The sequence below is a fragment of the Macaca nemestrina genome, chromosome 4, assembly GCF_043159975.1.
Source record: "Macaca nemestrina isolate mMacNem1 chromosome 4, mMacNem.hap1, whole genome shotgun sequence".
Classification (NCBI taxonomy): Eukaryota; Metazoa; Chordata; class Mammalia; order Primates; family Cercopithecidae; genus Macaca; species Macaca nemestrina.
Window position 1 is genome coordinate 157,060,243 of NC_092128.1, and position 13,514 is coordinate 157,073,756.

General features: G+C 35.6%; 1 protein-coding gene across 2 annotated transcripts in view; it reads left to right on the top strand.

The window, feature by feature from the left end:
• The window catches only part of LOC105483452 (multidrug resistance-associated protein 1-like), a 93,920-nt gene that overhangs the window by 76,436 nt on the left and 3,970 nt on the right, over positions 1-13,514 (top strand). For both annotated transcript variants that reach the window (XM_011744354.2, XM_011744356.2), the window contains 7 exons: positions 1,112-1,267; positions 5,006-5,205; positions 5,955-6,081; positions 7,440-7,541; positions 10,117-10,260; positions 11,547-11,705; positions 13,221-13,387. In XM_011744354.2, coding sequence (XP_011742656.2) covers positions 1,112-1,267; positions 5,006-5,205; positions 5,955-6,081; positions 7,440-7,541; positions 10,117-10,260; positions 11,547-11,705; positions 13,221-13,387 — 1,055 coding nt within the window. The remainder of the gene's footprint in view (positions 1-1,111; positions 1,268-5,005; positions 5,206-5,954; positions 6,082-7,439; positions 7,542-10,116; positions 10,261-11,546; positions 11,706-13,220; positions 13,388-13,514) is intronic.

The window sequence follows — 13,514 nt, forward strand, 5'->3', positions numbered from 1 at the left end:
TATGATATTTTTAGACTGTTTGGTACATGAAATAACCTGGGAACTCCCAAAAGAGGATAGGATTAAAAAATTTCATCTCTGCTTTTTATATTAGTTTTGTCCTGAACTGAGTAGTTCATCTATTCGAGGTTCAGTGTCTTAGTATTCCCTGGAATCTCTCAGGTCATACCTTGTGCCACAAACAGATTAAGTTATATGCAACAAAGTGTAAAACAGGCTGGGCGCAGTGGCTTATGCCTGTAATCCCAACACTTTGGGAGGCCGAGGCAGGTAGATCACCTGAGGTCAGGAGTTCAAGACCAGCCTGGCCAACATAACGAAACCCTGTCTCTACTAAAAATATAAAAACTAGCTGGGCATGGTGGCTTATGCCTGTAATCCTAGCTACGTGGGAGGCTGAGGCACGAGAATTGCTCGAACCTGGGAGGCGGAGGTTTGCAGTGAGCCAAGATCGCACCACTATACTCCAGTTTGGGTGACACAGCGAGGCTTCATCTCAAGAAGAAAAAAAAAAAAAAGAGTAAATCAATGCATGACCTTGCCATTGTCCTTCTCTCATTCCTATTGGCCACTCTGTCTTTCAGTTCATAATTTTATAAATGAAGATTATTTTGTTTTCCTGCTTCTTCTGATATGAGTAGGATCCAGTTATCCAGGAAGGCCACTGAACATGTTCGTAGTTGATAACAATGCCCCAGGAGTGACTTACAAATTTTGAGTCATAAACACTGGTAGCTCAATGCCCCAAATATTGGGATAAAAAAACTAGCTATTGAATTATGGACTGCTTTTGTTTTTGTTTTTGTTTTTTTGATCAAAGTCTGACTTTAGTTGTATAATTAATTGCCATGTAGTGGTCATTGGGAAATATAAACTGCTTGATGATAAGTATCTCGAAATTAGAACAGCCTTTTAATTGTTATAGTTGACTACAGGGGAATAATATATGGGGTCAGCAAAGATCGTGTAGTTAGATTTATTTATGAAATCAATAGATTGTCATAGCTGGGTAAACATTTTTAATTTTGCCATTGAATAATATATTTCTTCTTTCTCTCATTTTAAACTGTAAAAAGTTAAAAATAAAGTGACCTAATGTCAAATTTTTCAGGACATATTTATAATTGATATGCGTTTGCATTACTATTTACGGCTGTGGGTGAATTGTACATTGGATGTTATTGGAACAATTTTGGTCATTGTGGGAGCTTTGCCCCTCTTCATTCTGGGGATTATTCCCTTAGTGTTCTTCTATTTCTCTATACAAGTAAGTGCATACATTTTTATTTGTATTAATAACTTATAAGTTCACAATCAAATATAGTTTCAGACCCACTCAAACCTCCTCTTTGTCCAGGTTCTCTAAGAAGCAGAGTCGAAGAAAGGAATAGATGTATTAGAGATTTACTGGGGGAAATGCCTGTAAAAGATAAAGGAGAGGGAGCAGAAGAAGGCTGGGCTGAGCAAGCCCTCAGACAGCGACTCAGGCTGAATCCCTGTGAGGGAGTAAAAGAAAGAAGATGGATTGGGTAACAAGGGTCTTGGACTACAGGACAGTTCTACAACAGGTTCGACAGGAAGTTCTCAATCACGGTTGCCTGTTGGAGGGTGTTACGTACACTTTCTGCCAGTACTCAGTCATTGGCTGGCCTCTACGCTAATACAGCAGTGGATCCATCAGTGCAGTCGCAGGGGCTGTCAGTCAGCTATGCTCCTGCAGCAGGAGAGCTGGGGCCTGCATTTTTATGCTCACCACAAAACCTGTATGTTGTAATTTTAGCAGAAAATTAATTTCCCTGCACATCCAAGAGAGACAGATACTGCCTTTTTGTCTTGTTTTTTTTTTGTTTTTTTTTGTTTTTTGTTTTTTCCAGACATCACCTGTCTCCTACAGACAAACAATTGCTGGAAAGCTAAATATGTCTGTCATGATTCTTACATGCTATCTTCATATTAAAATGTGATCATCCAATTTAAATTGCAAAATTATGTCACTGTAAGGCTGCAATGGTAAACAAAATTTCTTAGCATTTTTTTTCTTCAGCAATCAAACAAAGCAATTTTATTAAACAATGAAAAGAATCAATTAAAATGGATATCTTTATTATCTTTATTATTTTACAAGAAACCATGACAGCTTTTGGTTTAAAAAACATTTATAGCTTCATACAGAAATGACTCACATAAATTTCTCCACCTCGCTCCTACACTGTGATATAAAAGTTCTTTTCATATTCACAGATTTATACACCTTATTTCTGTTCCCATAATTTTTTTGACACTTATCTCAAGGTACTAGTCAAACACGCAAGAACTATAAATAGATGAATTTTTCAAATGTGTGATATCAAGAGATTATTATAAAAGATTTTAAACATCTTCTTTCTACATTGCCTTTATCAAAGTACATGCAATTTTTTATTACAGGCTTAATCCACAAATAAAGAGTGAAATTTAAAGATAGTTGCAGAAATAACTATTTCCCATTTCTTTTACTTATCCTGGCAATAAGGACTTCAATAAAAGAGGAAATTAGTTTAAGTAAACAGAAAAACAAAAGTAGATTGTAAGTGTAAATGGAGCTCAAACTGAATCCAAAATAACGAATGTATATTTTTCCACTCCATATTAGTTAATTATCCTCAAATATGTAATCTACTATGAAAATGTAATCCTTACATTTGTTGGAGATTTTAAATGAAGTATAAAATACAGAGAAAATTACCTATTATTTCTAAATTTTCAGTGAAATTTCTATATTAAAATATTTATTCCAAAGCATGATTTCTATATCCTGATAGTCAGCTTTAACTTGTCAGTTATCATATACAAGGTAAAATCAATGCTGAAGCATATATTTTAAATGTAGAAATATCTGAGACTCTTTTCAAAAAGATTCTTAGAGTTTAATGCTTTTCAAAAACCCAAGTTTTAAAATTCATGTTAGAGTTTAGTCTGCTCAAGCCAGACTACAAATAATTTTCTCATTTCCATACCTATACTCCATTATTCTTCCTACCGTACATCTTTTCCCTGTTCTTTCTGTCTGTCCCGATCTTACTTGACATTGATGGCCTACGTCATTTTCCATTTTCTATGTGGCGCATTCTCTATCACAATAGTGCAAAAAGAACTGACTCCGTATCTACTATTCTAATATCTACTATTACGGGTTTATTACACTGCTGGCATATACTGATGGTATAATAAATCCAGAATATATGAAAATGTAAGTGCTCTGAGTTCAGAGACTATGTTTTATATATATTGTAAAAATCTAGGAAAAAAAGCACTCATGTGGCAAATGAAATTTCATGTGTTGGTCTCCTGTCTGGTAAACTCTAACAGAGTTACCAGGAGTAAAAAGGAGTCTAGGAATCATGTCTCTTTAGGGGGAGTAATATAGGATGAGGTCTGAATTTGGATTCAGGAACTTGGAGTTCTAGTCATCTTCCTTACTCATCTGCCTGGGACATCATTTCCCTTTCTAGGCTCTATTTCTTTCCCCTGTGCAATAAAGGTTTGATTTAGATGTATGCTATGTGAAGTGTGGTTCCTGGACCCATGGGCCATAGCCCAGACCTCTTGGATCAGAATCTCCCAAGGTAGGGTCCAGAAACCTGCCTTTCAACAAACACTTCAGGCAGGTGATTCTTACTAAACTATAAGGAGCATTGATCTAGATAAAATTTCTTAAACCAGATTTCCCAGAGAGTTGCATGAAAGAACTCCATGGATTCTATAATTCACTGAAAATTTATCAGAAGCTCCAAGTGTGTATGCATATTTACATTTGTCTAGGGAAAGCATTTTACCCTTATTTATCTACTCACATGGTCTGCGACCCCAATAACATATTCCCTAATCTAGGCAATCTCTTAAATCCCTTTACAGCCTCAGAATGCCGTTCTCCTCTGTATTCTTCAGAGCACTTAGCACAGAGTAGAGTTCAGTTGTAGACCACCAGGCTGTATGTAACCTGAGATATGTTTTTGTTTCGCTTGCTCAGCATTTTTACCAAATGTAGACATTTTAAAACCAGGGATTTTACATAAAATTCCAGATTTAAAATTTTCCTGAAAATTGTGCAAGACCTCATAACTCTTGATTTTCATTTCCAGTTGGTAGCAATTTTCCGGGGCTGATTAATGATCCAATTAATTCAGGGCATGCTCCATCCAGCTTCCCACAGTCCTTCCTATCCTAATTGTCCTCAACTTCAAGCCAAGGGGAAGTAGACAACTTATAATTTGCTTTTTGTAAAAACAAAGTCTGCCTATACATATATATAACTTTTTGTAAAAACAAGGTCTCCCTATATATATATAACTTTTTGTAAAAACAAGGTCTCCCTACACACACACACACACACACACACACACACACACACACACACACACACACATATATAAAACTTTTTGTAAAAACAAGGTCTCCCTACATTGCCCAGGCTGGTCTCAGACTCCCCAGCTCTAGCAACCCTCCTGTCTTGGCCTCCCAAAGTGTTAGCATTATAAGCGTGGGCACCACACTCAGCCTCTCTCACAGTTCTGAAGTCTAAAATCAGTATATAGGCAGAGCTGATTCCTTCTGGAGGCTTTGAGGGAATATCTCTTTCATGCTCCTCTCCTAGCTTCTGCTGGCTGTCAACAGTCCTGATATTATCGTTGGCTTCTAAATACATCACTTCAATCTCTGCCACTGGCAGACATGGTGTTTTCCATGTGTCTATGTCTTCCTTTTTGTCTCTTATGAGGATACTCAACATTGGATTTAGGGTGCACTCTACATCCAGGGTGATGTCATCTTGAGATCCTTAACTATTACATGTGCAAAGATGCTATTTCTGAATAAGGTCACATTCACAGATACTGGGGGTTAGGACTTGTATCTGACTTTTGGGGGGTCACTCTTTAAATCACGACACAAAGGTCTTGTAGTTTTTCAACTATTAAAGCGATTTCTGCTACATCTTTCCGACTGCTTCTTTCTGTCTTCTGATTAGAGATACTATGTGGCAAGCTCTCGGCAAATCCGGAGGCTGACAGGAGCTTCCCGTTCTCCTGTCATTTCCCACTTCAGTGAGACTTTATCAGGAGTGTCCACCATCAGAGCATTTGGACATCAACAGAGGTTTATCCAGCAATACAAAGAGGTGGTGAATGAAAACTTGGTCTGTTTCTACAATAATGTAATTTCTAACCGGTAAGTCCCATCGATACTTAGCCTAAGATCAATCTCTTCTTAGACATCTTGCTCACTGACTTCTAAACAGAGGGTTTTGAAATGGCATTTCATTCAAGTTTTAGAAGTATGTATTAATAAGACAAATATTTTCCAGTATTTAATGTACATTTAAATTGAATTGTATCTATTTATATTCACATGAATGGTACATACAATTTAAATGAAAAAGGTGCTATTATAATTACTCATGACATAATTCTGCATGGTGTTTTATATTTTTAGAATATATTTTATTTGTATATCCTGTTACAAAACAGTGTATACAAATTTTATTAAAAATTTTTGAATTTGAAGTTATAATCTCACATAAAGGAGAAAAATGAAATATTAAATAGTGGTTGAGCACATTTCAATTTTTAGACACAAATTTTATCATATTAAAAAGTATATACAACTGGAAGGGGAATTGATTTTCCAATAGGATTTTTAAAATGCAATATATCATTTTAACTGGTGTTATTTTGCTTTTAAATTCTGATCAAGTTTTAAAGCAAAGTTCTGCAAAAGTAAAATGCATTTTCATGCAGATGAATTCTTTAAGTTATCACGGATGATCCTATGTTTGATTGAATTCCAAGTAAGTGGGGGAGAAAAAAGAAAGCAGCTCTTGCTGTTTACGTCTCGATTTCCCAGAGGAGACAGTTAGTACTAAATGCACCAAAACTTTTCCATCTCAGTTACTCAGGAATATATTCCATTTATCACAGGTGGCTGTCTGTTAGACTTGAATTTCTTGGCAACTTAATGGTGCTTTTTGCTGCACTGCTTGCTGTGTTGGCTGGCAATTCTATAGATTCAGCAACAGTTGGTTTGTCCATATCCTATGCCCTAAATGTAAGTAATAATGACTTTTGTGGTATATGGTATGTTTATAATCCAATTAATTAAACACTCTTCTTCTTTGCTTGTCTGAATTATATATTATATTAACTAAGTAATGAGAGACAAATCTGGATTGCTCTGGAGGCTCATTTCCTTCTCTATCTTGCTAGTCGCAGGAAGCTAGCTCAGCAATTCTAAGTTAACGTATAGGAAGAACAGGCTGATACTCAAGGCTGAGTGCTAAAGGACCAGGAAATCCTGATGTTCCATAGTTACTCAGAAGTTTCCTGCTCTCCTGTCCTGGTGGATTTATAGAGTATTACAAGGGTAAGGTCCCTCTCCAACACAGCTGGTGTATCTCATTTGCTCAGTCTAAGCAAGAAGATAATGCAAGCTCTAGGGAGAATATATGAGCTGTTTCTCTTTGGCTTGTAAGTTTTTCCCTAATAAACCCTATTTGATATTACACTGCAATGCACTAGTGGTAGGATGCATGCTCCCTTTGTAAAATAACAAATGCTCTAAACTGCTTCCACATTATGGAGAAGATAAGTCTAGGTGATTGTGTTATATACTCTTGGTCCCAGATCCAAAAACCTTGAGCCAGTTGCATTTCAGAATTCAGAATTTAGGCTGCTAGAAAGGAAATATGTACATAGCCATATCCAGGGCCTGGTTCAGAAGCCCGTAATCAAACACTACTGCATATGCCCACGAACTGGATTAAGAAAACGCTTTGAAGAGCCCCACATCAGTTCAGGCCAGGTGAGGTATCAAATGGGCTGGCACCAAACTCAAGAAAAAAACTGGATTGGACAAGTTTTTTGACTTTTAGAATTCTGTTCAAAGTTATACCCTTAGAGAACCTATATTTGGGAATAGAGTGGGAAGAAAATATAGATTTTTTTTTCTTTTTAAGGGGAGCAGGAATAGTTAGAAATCTAGGAGAATCTGCCTTCTGATGGAAGGTAGTGAAGAATGCCAAAGTGTTTGCACACTGGTTTTTTTTGTCATTTAGGATGCACATTTTTTTGAGGCATATCCCATCAATCTTACATCATTCCTTATACCCACTATGCACTTCTTGCATATATGCTGAATTATGGTCTATCTTATCCCAAGTAATTCCATTATTTATGAATTAATGAGTTTAATATCCTTAAGCATAAATATGCATATGAAGAAATATGCTTATTTCTAGAGCTGCTAAATAATCAAAAGAAATAAAGTATATGAGATAATATGTGACAAGTTCTTGGCAGATTCAAGAAATGAAAAGTAAAACTTTAGAAAAAATAAAGTATTATTTATGTTACAAAAAAACTAAAGAACATGCATTAAGCTCTTGTTTGCTCCACCATACCCCCTAGATAACTCATTCTCTGAATTTTTGGGTAAAGAAAGCATGTGAAATTGAAACCAATGCAGTTGCTGTTGAAAGAGTTTGTGAATATGAAAATATGGATAAAGAGGTAAGCACACCTCCTGTAATCCCAGTACTTTGGGAATCGTGGGAGGATCACTTAAGTTCAAGAGTTCAAGACTAGCCTTGTCAACATAGTGAGATTCGGTTTCTCAAAAAAAAAAAAAAAGTAAACTGGGTATGGTGGCTCATGCCTTTAGTTCAAGCTACCTGGGAGGGTGAGGTGGGAGAATCCCTTCTGCTTGGGAGTTCAAGGTTGCAGTGAGCTGTGATCATACCACTGCACTCTAGCCTGAGTGATAGAGCAAGATCCTGTCTAATAAAAAAAAAAAAGTATGAGAAAAAAAAGAGGTAAGCACTACTAAATAATCAATAAATGGATTGGCTGCAGGAGTAAGACATTGTAATGTACTATAAATTGACATTAAAAACAAATGTTAAGCAAACCTGCATTTCCAAATTCATGTGATACTCAGTGTCTCAATGAAATTAAAACCAAAATTGTTATAAAGTGGCCTATTATTCTATATATCACTAAAATGGAAATAAAAATACTTCTAATTAAATTAGGATACACCCTAAATTGTAAGATATATCCCTACTTCAATGAGTTATAAAAATACAAGAGCATATCCTGTTTCTAAAAGGCACAGTGATTTGTCCTCTACTGATGTGTAGTGTCAAATATGCAACTTGCAATTATAACTTTGTGGAGATTTTACAGTGAGAAAAGTGTCTTAATATACTCGACTCATAATTATTTAGATTCTGCACAATTTCTAAATGAATTACATTTTATTGCTTATACCTTCTGTTCTGTTTACCCATCATTAGTATCTCCGTGAATGGGAAGGGAGAGGAGGATAAATGAGTCTATTTTGTTCCCTCTAATTAACTGTAATTTGGGAGGGTGAAGAGTTATTTCAACTAGTGATAGAGTATAATATTTAGGTTTCTGAAATATTTTACTCATCTGGATTGCTTCTGCTTCCAACTTCTACTAATTAACAGGGCAGATGACAAAGATGACTTGGATTTCTGTTCCTTCCTCAATCCACCTAGGAAGCTATCTTTCTTTTTTATCTTGTAACTCTTCCTCTTTCGCTCATGAATCTGAGGAACAGGTACCTCCTCCAAAGAAAAATCTAACATTTCCCATTGCATTTTTGGTAATATCTTTTCCTGTTTTCTCTCAGATCTTACTCCATTAACCACCTCTTCTAATTCCCACTCCCCTGCAGTTCCTCTCAGCCTGTAACTATGCCAAAATATTTTCTGCATTCTCCAACTCCTACCTGAAGTTTGAATTTTTCTCTGGATTTTTCCCAAGGTCTTGTCTTTCCTTCTCAAAGAAATTTCATGAAAAATTAGTCTACCTTCACAATCTTCAGTTACCAATATTCAACTTGTTTAGTCTGTCATCTCATGGCTAATATCAAATATTATTTTTCTATATTTTCTAAATTTTTGCTCATGATATATATTTCTTTCACATTAGAAAAAGATGATAAAAATATGTGTGTACACACATTTAAACAAACAAACAAAAACCTTTATGTAATTCGATGCAAGTTGTGACAAATACTGCTATAAAAACTCTTGACATGGAAGGACGAATGTGTTCAAATAACCTTATTCAACCCTCTACACCTGTTTCTCTGCTTTCCGTTACAGAAAAGTTCTTTTGCATAGTTGCCTGTACTTGCTTTTCTATTTCCTTTTCTCTGATTCATTTTTGGACCCTCTCCAAACACGCTTTTGATCCCACTATTCCACTGAATCTTCCCTCATGAAGATCGCAACTGGTTCTTTGTCAGTCCTCACCTACCTGACCTATCATTTGATGTTAGCCATCACTCCCTCTCCCACGAAGCACTTTATCTCACTGTCCAGGCATCACGCAGTCTTGTGTGTTCTTTTACCTTGTGCTTCCTCCAGTATTCCACACAGGCCCCTGTCTTAGGTCTTGGGCACAACTAATTAGTTCCAAATAGTTATTAAACCCTTTGCCTAGAATTTTCTTCCATTGGTATCCACCTAGCGTTTTCTCTGACCATAGTCAACAAAGCCTTTCCTAACTACCCTGCTTTAAATGACACCTCCTCCTTCTCCCAACCCTGGCTGTTTCTTGTCTTATAAAGCTTTATTATCATCCAACATGCTGTATATGTTATACGGTTCTTTTTGTCTCTCCCCACTACACCCCATAAGGGAAATAATTTTTATCTGTTTTTCTCACTGCGGAACCTCCAGCAACTAAAATAGTGACTGACACAGCAAACCTTCGAGGAATGAATGAATGACAAGCTGTCCTTATCTCAGCTAAAATTTCAAGTTATCTTCAGGCCCTTAAAAGGATTTTAGAAAATTTTTTTCTTAATAACTGATGGGAGATGAGAAGTCCTGTTACCTCAAAATATTTTTTTCTAATATTTTCTTATAACTAGATAAGTTTCATGTTGGTAACGTTTAAAACTATTTTCAGAAAATCATAATATCCACAAATATCTTTCATCATTTGTATTTATTTTTTGTTACATGCATAAGAATTATTTTGGAGGGAGGGATTTTAAAATTATAATTGTTGTTTAAAGTATTTATTTTTTGTTTGTTTTTGTTTTAAGGCACCTTGGATAATGTCTAGAAGACCCCCATTACAATGGCCCAATAAAGGTGTAGTGGAATTTATTAATTATCAGGCTCGATACCGAGATGAGCTTGGTTTAGCATTGCAAGATATCACTTTCCAGACTCATGGGGAAGAGAAGGTATCATATATATTTCATATGTTTTAGTTTCCCTTTTATCTGAATGCATTCATTGTTGAGTATAATACGATATTGAATATAAGGTAGTCTTTTGTTACACAAAAGTAATAAAGACATGTGGTTGGTGTGTACTGAATATATTTTCCCTCTATAAAAAATACATTTCTTAATTAAATTGCTCATATACTACTGTGAAACATAATTTTTGTGTACTTAGTTTTTACTTCCTCTATAAAATGAATTGCAACAATAAGTAAATTGTTACCCCAAACACAATAAATCCATATATTTAACTATTTGTATACTTAAAGACATCATGTTTTCCAAAACCATTAGAGAGATGGGAAAATGTTTGAAATGCACTTTAGTTAACACAAACAACTTACAAAACTATCGATAGTATATGATATTAGTTTTATTTTTTATAAAAGCAACCGGACACATTAGCAAAAATATTTTTGGAGCAGAAATATTTTTGGAACAGAAGCAATCATTCTGAAATTTTCATTACCCCAATGACTTCAACAGATTTCTGTTTTTTCTGATTTATTTTGTTAGACTTAAGATTTTATATTAGGGCAAACGAACCACTTTAATATTCTATCTGCCTAACGTTCCTATTAATACCAAGATGCAAATCAGCAACCAGAAGATATTGTTCTTTTAGTTCTCATGGTCATAGGGAAATATTTAATCACTGGGATGTTTATGACAAGATAATTATTTTGGCCAGGAGTCAAAATCCTTAAACACTATTTTTGGCTGCCTATAATAGTTTTAATGCAGAGTTGCTTTGATACACCAGGGAAATTTACAGACATTCCTTTGAATTTTCTAGTCTATCTGGCAAAAGATTCCAGTGCCCTATTTGTTTCTTTGCTTGTTTGTTTCAATGAAGGGAAGATAGAGAAAATCTGTTTTCTGAAAATCTCAATAAAACCACTCATTATCATTGTTTCTTTTGCCCTAAACTTTAATGGGTAGTTTAGGGGTGGTTCAGGAATGACCTGGTTTTCCTGGGTCTGCTGGGGATCTTTGGTGAGGAGGTAACTAATTTATTCAAAACTAAAGGAAAAACATAGATTAGTCAGAGCCTTTCCAGCAAGTAAAGATTATTTGGATAAAAACTGGTCCTTACAGGTCACCTGACATCTTCCATGCCCATTAAGGTTAGTCTTGTTGACAAAAATTGGATCCCACTGACCTGATACCTGAATACATTTGTTGCCAGTGCAAAGGGCCTTGTTTCCTTACAAAAAGTAGAGTTTATGATTATTTCATTACAGATTGGAATTGTGGGAAGGACTGGAGCAGGCAAATCCACACTATCAAATTGCTTATTTAGAATTGTGGAGAGAGCAGGAGGCAAAATTATTATTGACGGAATCGATATATCAACTATTGGACTTCATGACCTTCGTGGCAAACTTAATATTATTCCACAGGTAAAGCCTATGTTGCCAGTAATCTTTCTTAACCCACTCCAAGAAAATCTGTTTTCTTTCTTTTTAAAAATCTGTTCCTTCCAAGTCTACAAATTCATTGTCCGAAGCCATATCATTTTAAATGGAATATATGAAAAACTGCTATGTAATTGAATCCTCTTTGAATACCCTTATCATAAAGCATTCCTCCTAAGAGCGTTTATCTATTTGAAAAACCAGTACATCTTTTTGATACAATTCCTTCATAATAGTAAGTACAAATAAAATTCAAATAAATAGATCAGACTGAAACACACTGATTTTTTTTGAAAAAACAATTACTGAAGTTTTTGCTTAGTTGTTAGTTTGAATGTAGAATTTTGACTCTTTTTCACTTGAAGTTTAGAAACATTAAAAAAGAAACAGTAATTCAGTTAGATCTCTTTTCTCAAGTTCTTTGATTTTTCCATCTGTGGAATCAAAGGAACTTGATCATGAAGAGGCATGCAAACTAGCTTAAAAGTATGCCTCTTAAGTCAAGGATGAAATACTCAGCTGAAACTGGGTGCAGTGGCTCATGCCTGTAATCCCAGAACTTTGGGAAGCCGAGGTGGGTGGATCACCTGAGGTCAGGAGTTTGAGACCAGCCTGGCCAACATGGTGAAACCCCGTCTCAACTAAAAGTACATAAATTATCCGGCCATGGTGGTGCACACCTGTAATCCCAGGCACTCAGGAGGCTGAGACAGGAGAATTGCTTCAACCTGGGAGGCGGAGGTTTCAGTGAGCCAAGATTGTGCCACTGCACTTCATCCTGGGCAACAGAGCCAGAGTCCGTCTCAAAAAAAAAAAAAAAAATCATTGTACTGTCTTCTAAAAATATATTAAAATGTCATATTGTTTAGACATATACTTGTATTCATGCATTTACCTCAAAACAAATTTGAGTAAAATCTGGAATTCTGGAAGGGAAAAAAATTAGTGGAAAAAAAGAGCCATCAGTCGTTCCTCTCTTATAGATAGAGTAAAATATGGTTTCACTAGGCATCTTGGTATAGAATAAAGAAAACGAACTTAATCTTCTTTGAATTCTCTTCAACCACCAACTTACCTTCGTGTGGTGTGGACAAGAACTCTTTGGAACTTCCAGCTCACTCTCTGTAAAATAAGAATACTAACTCCTATCTTTCTGAGTTGGTATACTGATTGATAATATTATATACATACTACATTTCATATTTATTGTATGTTATATCCTTGACTACATGGCAGTAATTATCATCATTATTTTGGTGCTTGTTATTATTTTCAATAATAGGAATAGGAGAAAGAAAATCAGGAGACTTATGATGACTTAATATGAATTATAGTTTATTTTGACTCTCTTCTGTTTTTGTTTTAAATATCAAATGAATTTGATGACTATAGTAGGTCTGATCATTTTGCTTTCTCCTGCTTTGTTTTCTGAGTCTGATTTTTAGCAATGTATTTATGCCTCATGACAGTAAGATTATGCGGGACTATTTTCTGCTCTAGCACCCGGTTTTATTTTCTGGAACCCTTCAAATGAACCTGGATCCCCTAAACAAATATTCTGATAGCAAGCTGTGGGAAGCGCTGGAATTGTGTCACTTAAAAGAGTTTGTGCAGTCCCTTCCTGAGAAGCTACGGCATGAGATTTCAGAGGGTGGCGAGAACCTCAGGTAAGCTGCTAAGAGCAGAGCTTGTCCAAGTTATTCATTCCAAGCTCTTTAGAAACTTGAACCGGCATTGAAGAGAAATATAGCTGCTGAGCCACCAGGGCCTGTTTAAAGTGCACCATGGCCAATT